At 37.2% G+C, this 24,627-nt stretch overlaps 1 protein-coding gene across 5 annotated transcripts in view; it reads right to left on the bottom strand.

Annotated features, from left to right (window-relative positions):
* The window catches only part of PCLO (piccolo presynaptic cytomatrix protein), a 319,301-nt gene that overhangs the window by 68,341 nt on the left and 226,333 nt on the right, over positions 1–24,627 (bottom strand). For 2 of the 5 annotated variants that reach the window (XM_054272240.1, XM_054272259.1), the window contains exons 11-17: positions 14,515–14,623; positions 13,830–13,897; positions 11,137–11,348; positions 6,244–6,294; positions 5,243–5,373; positions 3,566–3,592; positions 114–207 (exon numbers count right to left, since the gene is read on the bottom strand). In XM_054272240.1, the coding sequence (XP_054128215.1) occupies positions 114–207; positions 3,566–3,592; positions 5,243–5,373; positions 6,244–6,294; positions 11,137–11,348; positions 13,830–13,897; positions 14,515–14,623 (692 nt within the window). Of the gene's footprint in view, positions 1–113; positions 208–3,565; positions 3,593–5,242; positions 5,374–6,243; positions 6,295–11,136; positions 11,349–13,829; positions 13,898–14,514; positions 14,624–24,627 lie in introns of those variants that run through there. The other 3 variants (XM_054272249.1, XM_054272269.1, XM_054272279.1) reach the window with 3 other exon arrangements.

Below are 24,627 nucleotides of genomic sequence, written 5' to 3'. Positions count from 1 at the left end.
TTTACAGGGTTTCAGAGAATTGCCAGTAGCACTGCTCCCTTCACAGTGAGCACTGCAGACCATGCAGACAATAAAGCAGCAAATAGCACAGAAGAGCAGCACCAGTCACGCACCTGCTCCACGGAGATATTTTTGTAAATGACTGTCTGATTCCACTCAGGATTCAGGCTTTTCTGTATGTACTTGGTTCTCCGCTTGTACTCAGCGCTGCATTTGAACAAAGGAACAAAACATTACATTAGTGATCTTTTGTTTCTTTCAGCTCTAATACAGAAGAAACCCAAAACACCCACAAACCAAAAACCAGAAAAAGAAAAGAGATACATCTTTCGTTTCTGCAGCAATTCAGGGTTACGAGAGGACAATGAGAGCCTTTGGGATGTTTTCTTTGGTATGCTTTTATGAGATGGTCTTTTAAAACATCTCCTGACTCTTCAGCAGGCTTGCTCTGCCTTAAACCATTTCAAGATAAAGCATCAGTCAGCATATGCACATAGGACTTTGTCCTCTCATTGTAGATATTGGGCTCTGATTCTAAATTGAGGTGATAATGCATTGATTTCTTTTCCACGACCATCCCATTAGCACTTTAAAGTAGCACAAATTCATTGTATTTATAGGTTGCAATCTCTAATTACAGGAATCCCATCTCACAAACACATTTAATGAATGCCATAAAGTAACTAATTTCCTGTTAGTGATTGAAGAACTAATTTCTCATTGATCATGTTCTCTGCCTATACCTCTAGCTGTACTGGAAAGAAACACAAAAGTGCATCAGGATCACTTTTTTTACTTATGTCAATAGCCAAGAACAAAGGTTTGGCTGCATAATCTGTTTTAAAAATAATTCACTAATGCTTTATATTGTACTTCACATTTCCTGAGTGTTGAGAAAGCAATACACTAATCTTAAACAGAATACGGATTCATCTAGCTCTGTGAGCTTTGATGTTAGATTTGCTTTCATTCCAATTTTAATTTAACATAAATTTTAATGGAAAACTAAAAAAACCTGGGTAGGAGAACATAAGAATCTTTTAATACTTTGAAAAACCCACAAGATTTAAGGAAAAGAAACTCTTTCTGTATATACCTGCTACCTCTATTACTAAACAAAATGTTCCCAGTTTTCCAGCACTAAGACAAAATGGCACAACATAACTTGTATATGTCATATTAGACTCTTTTATGGCTCCCCTACAATAACTTTTGGTAGTGTACAATTCTCACTTCTGATTTAACTGTTTTGGTTCACACTGTGGCATGGTCCCAGACCTAATTAACTAATTCCTTTCATATGAGATTAACTGAGAAGGATCACTCAGGAACACATTTAATCAGCCAGTCACTAATGATGCACCATAGCTGGTACCAGGTTGGAACAGTTCTGATTTATGGTTATGTGAAAGATACATGTGCATTACTGGCACACATATGTTGATGTGGGGACTTCAGCACCAGCAGTTTCACTCTGTAAACTCAATTCTGCTGTGCAGTGATCCCATCTAATTAATCTGGTTTGCAGGGTGGCTTTATTCTCCGAAATGAGGTGGCTCCATCCAAGCTGCCTGCTAGCCTGATATCTTGAAGTGAAAGGGATTTGCAGCGAGTTTTTCTCTCATTTTTTTCTCTAGTCATTCTATGTATTTCCACATATTTTCTTGGACATCTTGCTATCCACTCTTTCAGTTTATTGAAAAATGTGAAAGGTTTTGGGACTGGTTAAACAGTATCTGTTCACCTCTGCTTACAAGAAGAAAGCAGCAGCTCTCCAGAGTTCAGGGAATTCTATCTGCCATAGCACAGCATGGCAAGGGTGATTTAAAATCTCGGGGGACTAAGAGCATATGAAAATGAAACTTACACAAAACTATTTCTTTGCATATCTTGGAAAGAAAGCTGAAATACAAAATCTGAATCCATTTAGAAATGAGATTTCATTGGCAAACAGTATTAAGTAATGCAGTTAAAATTCTAAAGCACCTCAGTAGCTTTCTTTTCCCACTCTCTGGTATGAGAAAAGCATCCCCTGCCTAGAACATCCTGTTTAGATGTCCTATGACCTACTGGTTTTAGGGAACTGATTTACTTTCATTTCTTGAAGAAAGTGGGAAAGAATCCTTTGCGCACTCAGCCAAGAAAATGACACCAACATTCCCTTTCCTTTCTTGGATCTCCTTTTGCAATAGGAGGACTTCATCACCTTTTCAAAGTTTCTGATTCTTTTTTGAAGTGTGTGAGAAGGTGATTCATGCTGTTTGAGCTCCAGAGCTTGCAAAAGACAAAATCGCTGTTAACACGGCAGCTCTGAAATATTTCCAGTGAAGTCCATGGAATATTTGGATCTATAAAGGGTGAGCTGAGCCCACACCCATGTAGTCTGTGTCTGTGTCTATTGCAGAGGGAGGCAGCAGACCTTGGCCTCCTCCAGGGAGGTGCAGAACCAGGCTAAGCTGGATGGAGATGGGGTTTTCTAGACTTCTGAAGGGAAGGATCTGGCAAACATATTAAGTTCATACCCCTGACGCACCTTCCCCACAACAATTAACAGAGCAACAATTAACAGATTAATAGATGAAGATGCGTTTTTAAAATGCATTCATTAAACCAGTCACTGGTATGTCATTGATTGTGAAATAATTTGCATTTGAAATTCAAAGAGTATTTCTGTGTGAAAAGATACAAATAGCATACTTCTTTTATTTATATTTTTCTCTTTGATTCCTTAATTATAATTTATTAATATATAATAAAATTTATTAAGCATGATGAAAAAAGCAGAATAGAATAACCATGTTAAAAATTGTAATAGAATACACAAATGAAATGTGTGATTTTAACATATTCTTTAAATAATTTCAGTAATTAAAAAAGAGACAGATTATAGAAATCTGTTTATTGAAATTAATCTGCTCATTTGTTTAGTCAGGGTATTACTTTTAAACAAATTTAAAATTGGGGTTGGAATATTTATGTGCTTAGCCTGGGCTGATACTAGCATATCTTGAGAAGTGAGCTTTGCCTTATGTTTCCAGGACAAACAAAGCACTCCTAATTTCAATAATTTAAGTTTGTTTACCACAAATAACCACTTATGTGGTCAAGCAGATTTAATTGTCCATCTGAGCAATTATCTAGAATTATACCTGGCTTTAATGTTCAAGATAAATAGAGAAAAATATTCCATTTCTTTACCAAAAAGAACCTGTTTCTCTTGGCAGTAACACCATTTAAAATCTTCATACAGGTTCACAGTTAGTTGTTTTTCAACTTTCAGTGAGTGAGGATGAGGTTTTAGATATCTCTGAACTAAATTCTTCCAGACTTCAAAAGACATTTTGCTTCTTGCAGAGTTTGGTCTCAGAATAACACTGCACAAAGGAGTATTAACTACTTGTTTCCAGTTCCTGAAATGGCCTAATTAGTAAATGAAAACCAAAACCATACCGCAGTTTCATGCCATCAGAACTCAAGAGAAGTCTGTAGTTCAATGCACAGGCTCACTGTCTCATTCATGCATACAGAAAATGAAAGAATAAAGTTGGAAGATAGTAGACTCTACCTGGCATTTTGGACAACCATGACTTGTCTGCACATCCAGAATTTACAGAGTTAGGAACACAGAGGAAGCAGTGTAAGAGAAAATGAGAACAGAGATGGAAGAAAATATGAATAATGGGTAGTTTCTAGTACCAGAATCAAAGGAAATAGAGGTATAAGGAAGAATAAAAAGTCTAGCATGGAATTAACTACAAATTAAAGTTATTTAGCAGCAACACAAGTTTCTACTTTCCGAAAAAGTCTGGGACTTTTAAGAAGCTCTTAATTTTCATTATTCCCTAAAGGCCCAAGTTACATGCAAAACTATAACGGTGACATGCTTTAAAACAATAAACCCAAACAAAACTAATGTCCAATTCTTCATAACTTGGCGACAAGTTTAAATTGATACATCATAGGATGAACGTGCCTTAGTTCAAAGTCTTATTTCCATATCAATGAATGTACCTGCAAAATTCCCACTAAGAGTGTTTTGACTCTTAGGTGCCTTTAAAAACTTTTTACAGACTCTTAGGTGCATTTTACAGACTCTTATGTGCATTTAAAAACTTCTCAAACTTAAGCACCTCTTCCCCTTACATTCAGAAACAGTTTTTTTGGCCCAGTGCTACTGAACAATATTGAATACTGTAGAGCTGGAATTAGCAAGCTACAAAAGGAAATGTTTGGCTCTATTTGTACCACTCATGTATTTAGTGGTACTTGCCCATACGCCACATGGTGAGCTGTGACCTGAGCATCCACTTTCCTGTTAGTCTGAGTAGGACAGAAGTACAGATTTTTATTTGCATTGCTCTATCCTAAGAGTCTTTTAGTATGAGCATTATTACACAGGCAGGGCAGTTTCCATTAATCTGTCTTTGTAATACAGAGTCTGATCCATCAGCTTAATTTTAGATATATCCATTGTGCCACTGAAGTCAGCAGCAATATTATAACCATGTATTCTTTTCATTCTCCATATACATATGACATTCTGTAACATTAGGGCAAAAGAATAATTATAATACTGCTGATACAGAAACATATATTTTAAAAGAAGTAATAATGAGCTATTTGTAATTACAGAGTCAAAAAAATCAACGATCTCTTAAAAAGTGATTAGTGACTTGTACAGTATTAAATAAAAAATTATCAGTATTTCTAAAACCATATATTCACTCTTAAAAATAAAAAAAAGCTCCATAAAATACTGATGGAGAAATTTATTTTGTGACAAGTATTTCTTGGCTTTTTTATTATTACTGCAACAATAAATCAATCTCAGGCACTTTAATTTTGCTTTTTTGCAAATCAATTCTAAATTCAGAAGCAACCATTCCATGCTAGACTTAACATGCAGCTTTCTGTATTACAGAAAATATTGCATCTACTTAGCACATCTTCATTGAGACTGTTGTTATTTTAAATATTTTTACATGTATTGTAATATTTAAAAGGCAACGCAAAAAGAACCACAAACATATACTTATAGGAATGATCATAAATTTTCTAAGGTCATTAGCAAAATATGTATATTCTCCTGGGAATAGGAGCTGACTCTGTATTAAAAATTCAACATTTTTGCTGGTGTTGCACCTGGATTCTCTATAGCAATAACTCTTAATTCTGTTTATTAATGCCACGTAGCAAGCCTAAACTGAAAGAAAATTCAAGTTAAAATTTGTCCTACACTTACCCTCTCCCTGGAAGAAGATAAACCTTAACAAAGGGGTCCGAGTAGCCATTGTTGTCTCTGGGAGCAAGGTTTCTTGCCTGAAGGATGTGGATGATAAGGTTGCCAAGGTGTTTGTCATAGTTGATTTGAAGCTATTGAATGCATTAAAACACAGTAGGGTTATTTGTTACTTTTAGTTTGAATAAAATGAGTTTTAGACCTCTATGTTCCCTCCAAATAAACACATTCCAGAAGTTTCAGTCTCTCTCTCCTGACTAGAATGAGATGCTAGATCATCATACTGGACCTTGAAAATAAATGGAAACACCCATATTCCAATCAGGAAAAAGCAAAGGAAATTTGAACCCTTGATATTATTCTGAGCAGTAGCCCAATTTATTTAGTGTTAATTACACACATCCTATCTACCTGGAGGCCAAGTCTGACAAGGATGTTATAATACTATGGAAAGAATCTTAGTACTAATATAAAAGAGAGAGGTTAATCAAAGGGGAAACCCCCCCCAGAAATCTATAGGAAGTTAGGCTTCGGTTGTTTCTGCTGTTCTCTTTTTGAGTGTTTTAAAAGGCTAAAGTAAAATTACATAATTTACATAAGATAACCATAAATTTGGTAGGGCATGGAAAGACACTGCAGCATAAGAAACCCACAGCAATTCTTGCTTCAATGGAAACAGACTGGAAATTTCTAAGGAAGAAACACAATAAGTGGCCAAAGATTAAGGATGAGAATGAATTTAACTATACTTTTAGTCCCTTTGGGAACAGCAGCATTTTCCATTCTACTGGTTTTATTTCATAATCCAATATTAAAGACGGGTGCAAAAATCAAGCACTGACTTACATTAGTGACATCAGAGAAAGGGATTGGAGTTGAATAAGAAATAAGGGATTGGAGTTGAATAAGAAATAAGTTATGGAGATATTTTTCTGCAAACTTATTTCAAAGAAAAACACAGCCAGTATCAACAACAATCTACACAGCAGAAACTACACATTTACCTGTATTTCTCCAGTGATTGGATGGGAAGCAGACTTTGTAGTTTCCGTGGGCTGCCAGATTAAAAATACAGGGATTTTCAAAGTTAGCTTTTTTAACAGGTGGGGTTTATACTGATGCATTGCAAAATTTTTTTTAAAAAAAAATGTCTCCAGTTGTTACAGTCAAAACTAATGGTTATAAATTTAAACAGCACTTAAGAGTCCAGCCCAGCCATTTTGATCTGTTTTTATGCTGGTACAGAATCAAACAACTTCAACAGAGTCTGGGCAGACAAGGAGGCATGGGGAGAAAAAACCACATAGCATTGACCCTGCCTAACAAACATGAATGCTGCCAAGAGAAAGAAAGGACCGTGCCACATAAACACAGCAATATATTTCTGTCAATGTGAGACAGGCAGAGAGAGGCAAAAGTTACTCTATTTAAAACTGAGTTTAGTCAAAGTGGGTAAAAAGAGTGAAAATGGTACTAAAACTAAGTGATGTATATTAAGTGGATTACACAATTGCAAGTCACCTCATAAAATGTCTTTTACTTTATTCTGTGTTTTCTGAGAGTCAATTCAGGTACAACACTTAATCTTCAAATTCCTCACCATACTTTCTGTGGCATGAAATTTAAATTTTCTGTCCTTGCTTTCCTCTCTCCATTATTATTAAACTTGTCTTAGTTTTTGATAAAAAGCAATAGAATCCTTAATATTTCTCTCTGCCATTTTTTCCCCTCCTGTTTGTTTGTGAAAAATAATATCACCACTGGATTAGAATCCTGAACTCACAAAAATATTCTATTCTGTTAAATGCTGGTGGCCTTGAGCCACTCTGGACCAAACTACAATCTGCAAGCCATCAGTCAAGCAAGAAAGCTCTGTTTCAGTAGTAGGATTAGAATATTTTTGCATTCTTTCCATATCTGCTTCCTTGGTTGATGCAGCAGAAAACAAATGGTGCAAACAAGGACAAACCTACTGTTCTCTTGAGACTGCTCTGGAAGCTGTCACATCCTGTTCCTCCAGATGTGAGCAGCTGCCTGACATTATTCCATGTAATTTGTATTTCTATCACTTTCCTAGAAGAGTAAAAACCACCTCTCTCTTTTGTGCTGCCAGGCACTCCAAGAAAACCCTTCAAGGCCCTTTTAAGATGTTTTACAACTGCTTTAAATTAGGCCAATGAAGTGCCCACATTTCCTGCACCACAGCATGAAGTTAAGGTGATGCACTGACCTTTGCAGGTTTGTGTTGAAGAAACATTCTCTCAATCAGTCAGATTGAGAACTAACCAGAAATATCCCAGCTAAACACTATCACAATGAAAACACAGGAGAAAACTAGCCCAAATCTGCCTCTTATATGGATATATTCACTGTCTTGTTGCCTAATGCACAGGCTTTACCAGAAAAACAAACAAACAAACAAAAACAAAACAAAACAAACAACTCAAAAATAAATCAAACTTGATTTGTCTGTAAATGCATTTGCATCCAAAAAAAAATTCTCATGAAAAATTTTATAATCAGCTTCTCTCACCTTCCAAAGTTTTTAAAGAAGTTTAGTTCATCCAACAGCTAAAATAAGCCATCAGTAGTCTATAAAATGTTCTGAATCTGAAATTCAATTTTAGATTGATAGCAATATAGTCCTAAAACTTGTTAGGTCCTTGACAAGACTATTCAGAGTGAATTTCACTGATTTTGCCAAAGACAGGGAGCTACCTGAGCATCATGCAATCTTTCAAAGTAGGGCATAAATGGCTTATATTTCTCATACTTTACCTCTGCAAATGGATTTTATTATACTTAATAGTTCTGACCTCAGGCTGTACTAGCACTGACAATACTGACACCACCAAAAATAATATGGAGCTAGCTGTGCTGTGGCTACAAAATCACTGCCAGATAGTCTAAATGCTCTCATTTTTAATAAGTTGGAACAGCAAGAATAATGAGTTTGTTCTCTCTGAATGTCATGTAATATGGAATGTATGAGTATGGACAATGTAGGGGGAATTCATAGAGAAGGGAAGGGGCATGATGAATTTGTATTGAGACTTCCAAAGGTACTTAAGCTGTAGTTTGTAAAGTGGACTCTGTAAAAATAAATGTGCACTTTTATGTTTCTGTATCATTGTTGAATCACTGCATCATTTACAAAATCGTGATTCAATACATAAAACATTCTATTTTCTCTGATGTCAGCAGACCTAAAACTGATCATGAAGAATTACCCAAATATTTTTAAAAAACATGAATAATTTAGGCTGATAGAGACCTCTCAAGGCCATCTGGTCTAACCCCCAGCTCAGAGCAGGGCCAGCTTTGAAGCTGGCTCTGCATTGAGAGGCAGAGATGCCAAAGAGTATTTTCCTTTATCATGGCCTCAATGAGGATTAATTTGTAAAGAGGGAAAGTATTTCACAGTTGACTTTCAGAGGCACTAAAGGATCTGAGGATTTAAGAAAAAAAAAATCCATTCTTCATATTAAATGTTTCTATAGGTCATTTATATCCTGGATGCAATCTTCACCATAGAATGATCATGAATTTACACTACAAAATAAACAGATCTTCACAAGATATTGTCAGCTCTAGGCTTCCAAGGGTTAAATCTCTGCTGTGATGGCAAATCAATTTCTGTCTAACTGCTGTGGATACTCCCACATGCACTCACACACCCTGTGTAAAATATGGTGCTTTGTAATGCCATCAGACCTGCTCAAGGAGGTTGTATGACCATGACATGAAACTGATTAATGCAAGGCTTTGATGCACTATGCACTATCACCTTCTCTAGCAACAACAAATATGAGAAAATTGGCGCTGCAAAATATGGCAGAGACCACAACAACATTTCTAGAGTGTTTATTCTATACAAAAATCCTTTTAAAAGCACTTGCTAAAAATAAAAACAGTTGCAAAAACAAGATCTAGGCAGTTTGGATATTCAGTCTGTCATGATACTTCGGCAGGGCTGCACACAGCCTGCCTAGAAATGCTGTCAGCCCAAGGCAAAGAGCAGTTCCAGAAAGGATGAGCTTTCTCTTCTAACAGAGCTCAACACCATTATAAACTTGGCCTGAAGTCAATGAACAGAAACTATACAAGTCAACAAGAGCTATGCTTGTTATGAAAGAAATGCCCCTCAACATGATTTTCACAAAAAAGCAAAGAATTTTTTAGATATTTACCTGACTAGTTCTGACTTTTGCATCTCCTGCATAAAGGCATTAGTTCTAATAATTTTTTGTTTCATCTTTATAAGCCTAGAGCTGAATTTTCATAAAAGAATCCTAAATCCTCTGTGAAGCAGGAAATTAAATTTATGCATCTAACTTTAGGTGACCTGCTACAGTGCCAAAGCTGGGAACCCAGTCTCCTCAAGCAGACAGAATGGGGCACCTCTCCAGGATACACTGCACAGCAAGGGCTTATGGATCTCCATAAAAATGTAAATTTAGGAGTGTGATTCATCTCACCAAATGTGAGACCTACATTTCAGTGTAGATGGTGGCATGTGCACTAAGAGCCCTGCTCTCTGCATGCAGTGCCTGCACTGGGATGGCAGGTTTCACCCAGGAACAGGAACTGTACTTCAGAAACTTATTATTCAGTGGCAAAAACCATGCATATGTAAATGTATACAATATCCAGAGTATTCTGTAGTGAATCTAACTATTGACCTAAGGACAAGCAATTCTGACACCAGAATTGTCAGATCCAGTAAATATTGGCATACAGATTTAACTTCTGCATCACACACCTGAATTGGTTTGTAGAAAGTCTATGGGTGTTCTGTCAAGACAGAATTACTATCCAAACCAAGCTGATCAATAAATATCTTCCCAGTTTGTACTGAATTGTTGGATGAAAAAGATTTTTATTTTTGTGTTTTACATGAAAGTTATGCTGGCATATCAAAGAGCTGTCTGAAATGAGCAGATACCTTGCTCGTTCTGGATTGTGCAGCACCTAACTCATCTGTCCAAATCACAGACATTGTTTCAACAGCACAAAACTAAAAATTATAATGCAGTAGGAACCTGACAGTCCCAAAAATGAATAAAGGTGCAGAGTAGAAAAAGTTTAGAAAGCACTTTGCAATGTGAAGCATTGTAAGTGTGTCAGAAGCTGGATTTTCAGGATAGCAATCAGCAGTCTTGCAAATTGCTTAAGCAAGTGCAGTCTTCAAAGGACTGAGTTTCACTTCAGGTCTTGACTTTTTTGACACAAAATGCAAAAAATGTGACAGATGACTTTATGATCTAGTTTTCAGTTTTAACTGTGAAAAAAATGCTACTAAATTCCCACTCTTTCCTTTTTAGGTGTGCAGATGCACAAGAACTTCAGCTGAGGAATGGACACGATATGGCAAAGAAAATGAGAAATTATGCTTGGCAAGTTCACAGGAATTAGCTAATGACAAAACACCTTTTAATGGTAAATTTTGTTTTCAATCTTTCCCTGGCTTCCAGAGGCATTGCTATGACATCAGTATTGCTATGATTATTCATAGCTTGTGGCACTTGTAGTTTAGTATAGAGAGGAAAAATTATAATCCCAGCAATATCAGCTTCTTCAGTGGAAATAGTACCTCACCACCATGTAGGATGCACTTAAAAAGCAAGAGCAACAAAGGCTGTAAAGGGCAGTTTAAAAGTTTAAAAACAATAATATAAGGTTATCTTTTTTTCTTTTTTAAGAGGGACAAATCTCTTGGATAAGTCATGTAATCTTTCATTATGTCCAGGTTCAATATCTGAACAGTGATATTAATTGTTTCCAGGAAATGAGTTTCCCAAGATGTGCTGGGATTTCTTGCTACACTAAAGGAGGTAAAGAGGCAGTTTCTTCCTGTCACCAAAATGTTCTTGTTCCACAACTTGTAAATTTCTTACCTTGCTGCTGTGCCGCTTTTTGCTCACTGAGGGAGAGCCAGGCTGACCAGGGCTGGGAACAGCGCTGGAGGTGGCAGAAGTGGTTCCAGAGTGGGCATGAGATCCCTTTTCCACTCCCGAAGCAGCAACCAGAGGCGACTGCTGTAGAGAAACCTTTTGGAGCTCTGCAGCCAGCTGCTTGGGATCGACCCCCGGGGACTTCGCTCTATCTACTGGATTGAAGAAAGAGAGCCCTGCATTGATAACAGCCAGCACACCCAGATCCATCTTGTCATGGTACAGGGACAACAAAACAATCCTTACAAGTTTTCGTGTCATCTGCCTGTGCACTTTGAACATGCAAAAGGCATCCTATGAAAAACAGACATCTCTACCACAGCGTCGACATCCCAATTCCAATCTTTGTGTGCTAGTGCTACTCACTAGTTCTCTTTACCTAAGAAGCTTTCTGAGGAGGTACTTCTAGGTGAAGAAAAACAAGCCTTACTGATAATTTTGAGTCAAACTGGAGCAAATTACAGTTTAAAGAATAGCCTGTGCTATCACTCATTGTTTGAAACTGGTCCATTTTCACTAAGTATCTGAATTTTCTTGTAAAAGTTTAAATCTCCTTTTAACTTTTTTTAAATCATCCTGGACAGAATATTGAACAGAACTGCTCCTGAGATAATTTACACAAAAAATATAGAGGAAAAAAGCCTCAAAACTTTACTACCACAAATTATTCACAGAAGAAAAAATGTAAACAAATGAAGGCTGAAAGCCCTGATTCATCTTTCCTACATTACTCACACCTTTGTGAGGCATCTGTAGTAGGAGTCTGATTGCCCTCCCTGATGACCAGGAATCAGTGGGAGGAATTTGCCCTTTGGAGAAGGCAATTTCTATTTAACACAGAAATGAAGCCAAGTAAGTTTCATATCTGCTAGACTGAATAGAGTTCAAAGGATGCTAGGAACAGCTTGGTTCCCAGGTTCTCAGAAGCAGGAGAGGTTTAAAACAAAACTTCAGCTTTATCCTGCTTGCTTGGCTAATTCATTTTTCTCTCAGAGAAAATGGAGATTGCTCCCTTCTAAAGCACAGCCTGCCAAACCTCAGAGGTAATGGCAATAACTCTACAGAGTTGTTCCAACTTAGAAACCACTATAAGATTGCAAGACCAGGAGGAAACATGCCTGTAAGAATGGAAAAATTTTCCTTTATTTCTGTTCCTTCTCATTTTGAGTTTTCTTCATTAACAAAAAAGCTGGTTCATTCTAGTTTTTGTTCTTTCCAAAAGTGATTTCAATGCTTTTTGGTGTTTTTTTAAAAAAATGTGGGTAGCTCTGCTTCAAAGCTCTGTCATACTTAGTCTTTCAGTTACTATCAATAACATCAATTTTCAACTAAAGGTAATTTGATAGTAAGTATATTAATAGCAAGGAAATTTTACATGGTTAGAAAATGGAGGACTCAATCCAGGTAATTTAGGTTCTGGTTGATAAAAGAGCAGCCTCTAAACCACAGAACCCAGAGTAAACCCATGGAATGGTGAGACAAGCAATCTTAATCTGCCCTGAGCTTGCTGGGGGGGTGCATTACCACTAAGATTGTGGATGTTGATGCAAAGTTAGCTTAGATATGACTGATACAATGACTGAAGCCTGCAGTTGTGGCATTGATTGAACAGCAGGAAATCCCCCCCCAAAAGCACTGCCATCACAGAACTCACAAGACACTGAGTACTTGCTACTGCATCCCTCTATCCAGTAAATGTTGGGTTTTTGTCACTTATAGCAGGCCACAACCTTTTAATAAGTTAACAGGTATTTTCATTGAGGTATTTTCTGACATTGACAATTCTACAGATCTATGAACATAGGCCTTAGGACCTGTGTGTTATCTAAACTTGCTGCAGTTTGCTGGGAGCTTTGTTTTGGCCTCTCTGGCTGCAACTGTCTAATGACCAGATGGCTACAACCTAAATTTGTCTGAGTTACACCTCACCTTGTACAGTGGTGTGGTATAGTGCCTATTCTTCATTATTTTGCTATAGAAAGGCACAGATGTAATTGCACTGTGCAGACTGAAGTATTTATGACTCCAGATTAATAATGCAGTTTATTATTAAACAGGAGCAGAGGCCTGGGGTGGCAGCAGAAGGTTTGGACACAGGATGGCAGATGAGGCCATGGGGACACCAGCAACTCCCTGGCCAGGTACTGACACAGGTGCAAACCCAGGGGCTGGACAAAGTAAACTTTAGGGGTGACAGAAGGCAAAGGGACAACAACACATCACATGTAAACTTTACAGCATCCAGCACCCCCAGGTTCTTTTCCTCTGGGCAGCTTTCCAGCCCCTCTTCCCCCAGCCTCTAGGGCTGCCTGGGGTTGTTGTGACCCAGGTGCAGGACCTGACATTTTCTCTTGATGAATCTCATGCAATTGGCCTTGGCCCATCAATCCAGCCTGCCCAGATTCCTCTGCAGGGCCTTCCTACCCTCCAGCAGATCAACACTCCTGCCCAAATTGGGGTTGTCTGCAAACTTGTTGGGGGTGCACTGTATTCCCTTGTCTTGGTCCCCTTTCTATCCATGCAAATATTTGGGATCTAACACCAGGGCTTACAATACTAATATACTAGCTTATACCACATCCAATTTTCAGCTGCTATCCAGCCCTACAACGTCAAAGCAGCCTCTTGTCTCTCACCTGCCCTCACTGGCTCGTGCAGCTCCAGGTGCTGGGGATTCTCAGAGTCCGAGAGCATGTTCAGGTCCCTAAAGAAAGCAAGTGGAAGCCTGAGACAAAAGAAACTCTTTCCTCATACCCTCATTACTGTATTAAGTAGGTAAATGAATAGTGGTTCATGACAGAAAGCAGCTCCCAAGCATGGTCCCTCCTTAGCTGATATATGTTTGCAATGCTGTTAAAGAGCTGAGAAGAAAAGCTTCTTTTAAGGTGAAATCTTTAATGGATTTAATGCAAGTGTATGCATTTCTCATGATGCTTAAATGGCTTTCATCTAAAGGATACAGATTTCACTAGAAGTCCAGTTATTACTAAATTACCTTGTTTTTCTAACATCGGTAAATTCAGTGAACTGTATGTTTGTCATGAGAGGAGATTGTGGCCTGACAATGGAGTTATCATTGTTTATAAAAGCATAATTACTAGCATCTGATTCAGTTTATCTCTCCTTCTGACTTTAAGAGAAAAACAGAATAAAAGGACCTCCCACAGTCACAGTGAATTCTTGCTTATTATTACATTGATGTTTTGTGCTAACAAAGGTTCCACCTTAACAACTTTAAATTAAAATTAAAAAAGTTTAAAAGAAACAAAAGCCATGAAAAGCCAAAAAGAAATGGAAACAGAAAGATGGGGAAAAACTCACAGTCTTACACATATTTCTGCTTCCCCACTCTGCTGAATTATAATGCTCTGAACCTCTTCATAAGTTTTCCCAGTCAAGGGGATGCCATTCCACTCCAGCACCTGCATTCCTAAGAAGACAAAGCAGCAAGAGGTCAAGGGCTCAGATTTTGACAAAGTCATCAGTTAGATCCTTCTTGCCTTGCTTTGACAAGACAATTTGATGTGGCATTCAGTGAATGTTGTTCAAATGGCACAAGACATTAGCATTTCACTTCACACAGATTAGATTGTTGAATGTTATTGTCCCTTCAGCTATAACTTACCTGCTGAAGCAAGACAGGAGATTAATTCTCTCTGTTTCAGAGTATGCATGCACTCTCCCTAGTCTGGGTTGCATGACATTGAAAAATTTTTCCAATATCACAACCATGCACACCTACCAGCATGGCAAGAAACCAAAACACTCTATATACCAGACATTTCCTGGCCAGCCATGGTCTTGGAAGATAACTGTTTCCTACAGTGAAAAATTGCTGCTGAGAAACTGAGCCTCAAAATTGAATAATTTGTGAATGTGATTAGATAATTCAAATACATTTCCTTTACTTTGTCACTTACAAAAATACCAAAAAGAGAAGGCTGTTAGATTAACTATTTTTAATGAAAAACATGTGCCTCCACATTTCAAACATCAGCCTGGTAGTATTCAGGTTTAAATTTTTCTTCAGTACCTTTTCTCATAAAAAATGGACAAAACAGATGACTGTACTTCATTGTGGAAGATATAAACGGAACTATATTAATCAGGCTGAAAAATACTGAATACTGATCTGATCTGTCTTCCAAGTGTCCCAGGACTGAGTCAGGAGACTCAATATGGTTCAATGTATTTGTACAAGGAAGTTTTTGCAGAGTACTTGCACAGTATTTTACTCAGTACTGGCAGAGTCAATCCCCTATAAATCATGTGAGGTATATTCTGATAAGATGAGAAATTTTTTTGCTTAAGGTGAAATGTTTACACAAAGCAAACCCTAAATTCATATCTGGGACTTACGACTGAGGTCCTGAGAACTGGGTTCAAATTTTGAATTAATTAGTCATAAGAATTCCAAACAGATGTACAACTGTCAAAATCCAAGCCTCTGGCTCTAGTGGGAAAAAAATTGCTTAACGGGACAAGATAATGAATTATTAATAGTCCACTAAAAGCAATGCACTGCAAAACATCTCAAAACCACATCACCCACACAGCAAGGAAAACCACAAACACTTAGCTCGCTACCACTTACACAGATAAAACCAAGTCTTCACCTGGGTCATATTTTAATCTCAAAGTCCTGTGCTGTTGCATATAACAAATGGGAAAAATAATGAAGTGAAATGTGGAGATAAACTCATATAAAAGCATGCTGATAAATAAAATATAATGAAAAAAATTCACGGAATAAATCAGACTGAATTATTTGACAATGAAAGAATATGAGAAATAAATATACACATTTGTATTCCAAAATTTTCCACCGGATTCCTTGAATTAGGAGTTGAAACATCAGAATTGCTCATGACTGTTGTCAGCCAGAATTTATCATTTTGTTTGTAGAAGTTTACAGAAAACCAAACTGCGCAGAACAACTAAAAAGCAATGCTCAGAAGGCAGTAAAACCAGCTGCCTAATGTCAAAATAGATTTGACTTTTCCTAAAATTTAGCCCCTTTCATTTACCAGCCATGATTCAAAAACATGATCTTGCTTTTGCTTGTTAAAGCAGATTTGATTTTAAACTCAGTTCCTCTGGAATAAAGCAACAGTAATTATGAACAAATTCATTTCCCCCTGATTTTCAGTCATACAAATATAACAGCATGAGCTGGGTCTTTAGGCTTCTAGAAAGGAAGGAACTGAAGTTATTTTTGTCTTTTTTCTTTTTAATGTATTCCCTCATAATGCTATCATGGCATAGGATGTAATGTATGGCATTATGAACCTCATGATTAAGACAAGCAAAACCCCCCTTTCCATGTAGTGGCAGGGAACAAGAACAAAGGTTGAAAGATTTAGATATTTGAGAGAGCAGCTAACATCCTTTTATTACCAAAAAAAAAACAAACAAACAAAAAAAACAAACCTTTTTCAACAAAATACTATGAGTTACTTGAGCTACTATCAACAACTCACTTTAATTTAAAAGACTGGAAGGGAGAGCTTAGCTGAGTACAACTGCAGTGCCAGGATTTGGGAACCAAGTCTGATTTCCACTGGTGAGAATTTCAACAGTGTGCGGAAAGCACTGCAGTCACTCACCTGGTCAGAAGGGCCACACACATGAACAAAGCAACAAAGTGAAAGGAAATTGAATTTCAGCAGCCTCAGCTAACACAGAGGTCCATTTAGGTTGTCAGTACAGGGTTATTTTCTTTTTATTGTGTGCCTTGTGGATCCATGAGTGTTTAAAATCAAGCAACTTAAACATGACTGAACTGATCAGACTGATAAACCTTGGGTCTAAGAAAAAAAAATGTAGGTGAGAAGCTGATTTCTCTTTTCTCAGCATGTAAGTGCTATACACATTTTGTTAAAAAAAGGTAACAATACAAAGAAGACCTTTAGAAGTAATGCAAGTCTAATTAACAAAAAGAGAAAAAAACTATTGAGAAGTTACAAGAGACTTGTGATAATTTTTTTTTCCCTAAAACCAATCACATTCTGTCACTAGTCATTGGTAGGCAGGACATGATAGTCACATTTCCAAAAGTTTGTATGCTTTAGGTCATCAGTGTAGTAGGTAAGAAATAAAAAAAAAAAAAAAAAAAGGAAGATGAGAAAACCTATATTGGTCCATGGAAACTCTGCTGACTGAGGAAGTACTGGTAATTGCCCTGATAACCAAATATATTATTTCTTCTAGCATTGTTCTTTCTTTCATTATTATTTTACTGGCTGAGCAACAACTTAATTTTAGCAATATCAGCTCCCACACTCTCAATAAATATATCTTTCATTCCATCACCCGGGTGATAAATCTGTACAGTTTAACTGAATGTGGTTGTAGATATAACATTCCTATTGGTAAAACAGTACAAAAGAAATCATAAAATATGCAGATAGAATAGATCTCTCTATCAGCGTTTCTGTCAACTGTAAGGCACAATATTTTTCTCACTTTTCATTCATATTACATGATTTCTAATATTTTCTCTCCTCTTCAGACTCATCCTTCAGACATAAGCTAGCAGCATGATTAAAGTTGAAATTGAAAGGAATCTGAAAATCATCCAAGGATTTGATTACTCTAAACACAAGTCTTGACATAGTTGATTCAAATACAGAAATATTAAACTGAACCATGGAACATCTCTTGAATTTCATTCCCCTTTGTAACATAATGTACATTGTTATAAAGCTAATCTCAGTCACTTTTAAGGCACTATTATACTGCAGCTTCCCTTATTTAGTATACCCAAGGCACCCAAGAAGTGGAAAAACTGTTGTTTGCTGTGTCACTAAGAGTTTGCAACTATTTCCAACTCTTCTTGTGTATAAAATCTATTAGTTTTCCATTCATTTTAAAGTCTCAGATCTGCTGTCCTACTGAAATTTAAAAATATCTAAATATTACAATGTTAGAATACAGCCTCTGATTTCCGTCGCACCATAGTTATCACCACAGATTGCTGGGGTTCATTCTCTCCTTCTTCATATTCTGTATTGTTTATTCTTATACATAATAAACATGTCACTTTGAATTGCATTTTTCACTGATCTAATGCCCATGAAGGAAAATGAAATTGGACTCTATAGATTAGCAACTTCAATCAGTAAAATAAAAATCAGGGAATATTAGCATCTTTCTATATCAAGTAAAAATTAAAATTCAGAAACATTACTTTGAAATCCCAGAAAGTGCTATAAAAGTTAAATGTGCACTCAGAATAAGGAAAAACAATATAAACCTGCAGTCTAATACTCAACATTAAATTACTTTATGGTCTATGCTCTCCAGTTATTTTTCTTTATTTCTAAACCTTTTTGATGGTTCAAAACAGATTGATAAAAGTCAATGTGTTAATGTATTTCCCCAAATGGAATGAATCACGCCAAAACTCATTATTTTCTGTTGGCACCTTAACTTCTTCTCCCATTTGTCATTCACACTCAGGCTGAGTATTTTCCACTTATTACAATAATTATTATATAGGCAACATTCACGATTCTTAGAAATGGATATGTTGTTCATCAAGTAGAAATTATATAATGGACCCTCCTATGCCTTATGGCTGCTATATTACTATAAAATGACATTTATAAAAGTATGGCCAGAGCAAAAGAGGGGTTCTTGTATTTGAGGGGTACTTGGCATTTTTTAGCAGCTATACACCCCACCACTGTCTTCAGATTTAGATACGTGCTAGCACATGATTCCATAGGTCACCCTTCAGTCTGAACCATGCTAGAGCAACAAGTGATGATCTGCTTGTACTTGTGTGACCTCATTCAAGTTCTGGCAAGTTAAATGAAGCTTGGAGTTACTGTTTATGAAAATAAGTATGATATAAATGATATGTTTACAGTGCTTTCACCATCGCTACAGACTCAAAGATCAGTTTACATTAGAGTTGCAGACAGATGATCAGTTATACCACGCTGAACAAAACGTTGTGGTGCATTGTAATTATTCAGTATTTAAAAAAATAAAACAAATGCTTTTTGGAGCATAGTGTTTGTCACATTATATCATAGCACAAGCTGGCTTGTACTGGGCAATTAACATGGCTATAAATGAGAAACCAAACCAGCCCCTGGGTTGACAGACAGGAACCTCAACCAATTACATTCCATCCTAAGCTGCTGACATTTCACTGTCAGGGAGCTGGGTGGTGTCAAAGATCAATGAGCCATCCAGGCAAACTCCCTTTTTAAAGAGGGGCTCAAGGAATGAGCTCTGTCTGTTGGCACGTGAACATCAGGTGCGTGCTTGTCTCTGTTTCCATCCCACTCCTCTGCCCTCACAGTGCTCACTGAAGCTGTAGAGCAGAGTGCATTTACTTTGTTTTCAGTAACATCATATAGGAGATGATAATGACTTTACCGGAGAAATTACCTTCCTGTAATGCTCTAATTGACTTGAAAGTCTTAAACATTTCATTATTAGGCTATGCTCAAAAAAAAAAAAAAAGAAAAAAAGAAAACAAAACAAAAAAACCTCCTCTTTTAAAAGCAGTTTACAGTTTACTATGAATTCAGATTTTTTTAAAAAAATGATGTAATAATATGCGGTACAATGAAAAAGTCTGTTAATTCCAAGTCACTTTAAGATTCATCTAAAGACAGTTAACAATGAGGCTGCAGGAATTTCTCTTTGTTGTCTCTCTGTAAATAGCTAAAACTGTTATTTTCCTGGAACTTTAATGCCAGATGTGAATTTAGACTAGTATATCCCTGCCTGCATTATATGTTTCTGTTTGTGAATTCCAAATTCAGTGAGGTTTTTTTCAGTTTCTCTTTTTGAGGAATAATTTATTCTTCTTTACACAAATTCAGTTCTGCTAGTCTTACTTCTTTCAGTTACATCTGTGAATTGAGTGATATTTGGGTCTGAAATTTTCCTCTTAGGGGCAAGAATCGCATGTCGTGAGATGCAAACAAACACTTCTTGTGGAAGTTACAGTGTATGTCTAAAGAATCACTCCCTCTTTAGTTAGCTTCTATTCTGCCTAAGAACTTAAATTATGACAGCAAACATTTCAAACAAAGTCTATGTAAAACACCACTCTATTGTCATCATGAGACCCCTCTCAAAGATTTTTCAGTGGGCTTGGGAGTCTGAGGTCACTTGGTTTGTCCTGCCTACAGAAGAGGTGACTGAGGGGAGCTCCAACCATGGTCTGCATCTTCCTCAGAGGGGAAGTGGAGGGGCAGGTACTGATCTCTCTGGTGACCAGTGACAGGACTCCAGGGAATGGCACGAAGCTCCGGCAGGGGAGTTAGGCTGGAATTAGGAAAAGGAGCAGGCCTCTCATGGAAGCGGTCACAGCACCAGGATTGCCAGGGGCACTTGGACAAGGCTGTCAGGCACATGATGTGATATTGTATTTATGGGGTGCCCCGACGTTGGAGGGCGTGATGAATCTGACTCCGTGTTCTCAGAAGGCTAATTTATTATTTTATGATACTATATTATATAACATGATGCTATACTAAACTGTACTAAAGAATACAGAAAGGATACTCATAGAAGGCTGAAAAGATAATAATGAAAATTCATGACTCCTTCCAGAGTCCCGACACAGCTTGGCAGTGGTTGGCCAATAAGTCAGAATAATTCACAGAAAACCAATGAAACAACCACCTGTTGGTAAACAATCTCCAAACACATTCCAAAGGAGCAAAACACAGGAAAAGAAAATCAGATAATTATTGCTTTCCTTTTTCTCTGAGGCTTCTCAACTTCCCAGGAGAAAAATCCTGGGCGAAGGGATTTTTCCAGAAAATGTGACTGCCACATTGTGATGCTTTGGACTTCCTTGTGCAGGGGCAGGCATCGGACTCAATGATCCTTCTGGGTCCCTTCCAGCTAAGGATATTCTGTGATTATATTCTGTGATTCTATGAATAAAATATGAGTGGGAATTTATGTACATAGAGCTCCCAGAAGAATTTTGCTGGAAGAAAAGAGTGATTTGTGGCACATAGGTTAGCATGTCATCAAGATCCTAACTCATTAAAATGCATTTTCATAGGACACTTTGCTCAGATAAGGAAAAGTAGCTTAAAAAAGACAAGGCAGAACCATATTTAGCAAAGCATTGTGTAAATCAAAGTGCAGCCTGGAACTATAAAAAAGACTGGCAGGAAGATAAAGAACAGGGTGAAGACTCAGAGATAAGAAAAAAAAGGACAAAGAGTTACCCAGCAAAAATTTCCAGTGTCTCTCAGGGGTATGAGCTAGACAAACAAAAGATAACCATCAGCTTCTGAAAGTGTGCAAAAGGCACCTCTCTGAGACCATCAGATGGTTGTCAATTTACGATCCCAGAGGGTGAGAAACAGGCTCAGCAGTTGGCATCCCTTGTTCTCTGGACATAGCAATTGCACAGACACATCCTGGTGCTTGGGACAGAATGGCTATTTTTGAAAAGGACAACAGGGAAAGAACTGATGCCAAGGAAAAGTTGCTCTCTAATGAGGACCCTCAGCATGCAGAGTCTCTTGGGGCTTCCTGCAGAGGCTGTCCTCACACAGATCAGGGGGTCTCACCCTTGCTTGGTGAATTCCTGGCTGGTCTCCAGCAGTGTCACCACTAAGGGGCTACAGAGGCCAATTCAGAAAATAATGGAATAATTAGGGTAATTTAAATACTGAAAGCCTGCTAGGAATGAGCAAAGGCCGTGGTTATGCATTGCATGCCAATGCCATTTAAGGTCATTTAGAAACAAGAACAGAAAATGTTTGTGACTCACAGTGAGCAAACACCACTGTTTAAGCAAAAAGTCAAGCCTTAATGAGAGTGGCTGAAGACCTTAAAATGCCAGTCTGTCACATGGCATAGAGTGAGAGCCTCACTTGATGTGTTTTAATAGGAGTCACTCTGTCAATAATCATCCTCTGCACCCTGGGAGTAATTTTACAGTTCTGACATTATGTGATTATTCAAATATAAAGTAGAATTTGCACACTATTATCTCATTTGTGAGACTCATGTAACCTGAAAGCTGAGGAAAGTGAATACAAATTTCTGGCCCGTGCTATGCAGTTCTCATCTCCTGTATGTATCTATTTTTCACATAATGCATGTAATTCTCATTTTAAGAAAAGTTTTTTTGGAACTTATGCTCTTCATGATACTGGATAAAGTAAATCCATGATATTACCTCTGAATCAACTTTTTTGTATTCTAAATCAAGTTGAGCTGAATTTTTCCATCATTGGAATGACTCTATTTAAATGATCATGTTTTTATGTTTCTCTTGTAGTAGCTAAATTTATGTTTGTACAACTTCCTGGCACATACATGTCTATAGCTGTAAAAAGTATGCAGAAAAAATTTGTTTGATTATTGGCTGATTTCAATGGACCACAAGTGAAACCACAAGTGATAAAAGATATTTTTTCTTTTATTATTATTCTAATTTTGAAGAGATTTAGAATAATAAATAAAAGACCATGGAAAGCAGGATGTATGTCTGCAGGGAACAACTGTCATGCACACATGCATAAAATTGCTTTGGTTTTACCTTCTTTTGGGATTAGAGTCAATGTACCAATTTTTGGCTGTAAAAAGGTACGTGTCTTGCCTCAGTAACTGTCTAGGAATTTTGAGTAGTTAATGAATGAAAAGAAGCAGGTTCCTCTTAGGATGGCTCATCTCAGCTGACACCTTTTTGGAATGAGATGAATCACATCCCTTCTTCCCCTTATGGTTAGAAAAAGAGCCCATAATACAAGGTGAGGTAAGATATTTACTTTCCAGACACCTAAAAATATGTGTATTGATTCCCTCCTTTGTCACTTAAAGTGATAAATCTGTCCAGGAAAATGAAAAGGACTTTTTTTTCCCTCAGTTTAGCAAACTGACAGCTGTACCTTATCAATGAGAAGAAGGAACTGAAAGACCAAGTGCATCAGAAATCTTACTAACAGTAGAGTTGTAGGAGATAGTACTTGTCAAATAGTAAGGACTGGGTATTAACTCTCCAACTTCTGTATCCCTGTAACTCATTCATAAAGGGATTTAGTGGTAAATGTTAGGTTTATTCAACCCTAAGAAGTAGAGGTTCCATATGTGCTAGAAAAATGAGAGACACTAATAATTACCTGTTAGAACTAACTGTCATTTTAACAGGAAGTTGAAAAACTGCAGGATTTCAGTTCTCAGTAATTACTTGTTCTTCAGAGTTTAGTGATAAATGTGGGCACAAAGCTCATTTTTAGGAACATCTGATTAGCAACATTAATGGTAGTCCTGCATAATTTCGGTGCTGCATTCAGAGCAAAAATGTTCCCTCATGGTGCTGAGGCTGCTCAGCTCAGCCAAGATCGATCAGAGATCCCAAAGTAGCCTTTCCTCAAAGCTCAAGCCATGTCTTGCACAATCTGAGTTAGGAACTAAGAATCAAAAAAAAAATTGATTTGGTTAAATGTGGTTTGTGAGTAGCTTTTGTGAGTAGAATCAGAGAGATCTAATCAATCTAGGTATGAAAACTTGTGCATGGTCATATTTAAGAGTGCAGTTCAAGTGGCTGTACTGGTTTTGATGGGATAGAGTGATTTCTTCCCACCTCACTGAAGGGGAGTGAGAGAAAGGCTGCACAGGGTGTAGCTGCCTATCAGGGTAAAACCACATTTACAGAACTACAACAGGAATTAGAGAAAGGAAAGTGAGCCCCTGCAATAACTGTCATACATCTCAGTGAGAATAGTCCATGATACACTACTAAAATTGTCTTAAAAATAACAATATAAAAATATTTACATTTAATTTCAAATTAAATAATTTTAAATAATTTATATTCTTCTCAATACCTTAGAATGTAATTCTGTTGGTGTTTACACATCTTTAACATACTTGTTACTGTCAGCTGAATTTTTTAAATTGATATCTCTTTATGCAAACTTGATCAAAGAGGTAGCATTATTCTAACAAATAGGTTCATTGTAATAAGTGTAGGATTCATGCATGACGAAAGAGCATTGCAAATAAATGATGCAGGATTACACCCATAGTTTTGCCATTCTCTGTAAGGTTCTTTAAAAGAAATTTGAATGCACAATTACTGAAGCTATTCTGTACATGCAAGATTGGATGGTGATTATCTGGCAGCTATATACCTAATCAATTTCTATGAATACTCACATGCATACTGATTAGCAGCAGCTGCTATTTCTTCTCATTATCTACACTAAAACAAATGATCTCTTCCCAGCCAGTCTCTGTGTATTTATGTGTTTCTTATGATAACAATTAATGCACTGAATTCACCGTGTAAGCACCCGGAGGACAAGCAAAACAAACTTATGATACCACATTCCTTGGCTGATAGCTACAGTTGTAGAAATTAAATTTGTGCCGCTCCAGGATAAGCAGTTTCCAGCCTCTGTTACCCCAAGCACGACAGCAAACACAGGAATGCCC

Source organism: Melozone crissalis, unplaced genomic scaffold (genome assembly GCF_028551555.1).
Source record: "Melozone crissalis strain CALT ecotype California unplaced genomic scaffold, PUWL_Pcris_2 ptg000004l_1, whole genome shotgun sequence".
Lineage (NCBI taxonomy): Eukaryota > Metazoa > Chordata > Aves > Passeriformes > Passerellidae > Melozone > Melozone crissalis.
Note: the sequence above shows the minus strand (reverse complement) of the source record. Positions and strands in the feature narration are given on the sequence as shown.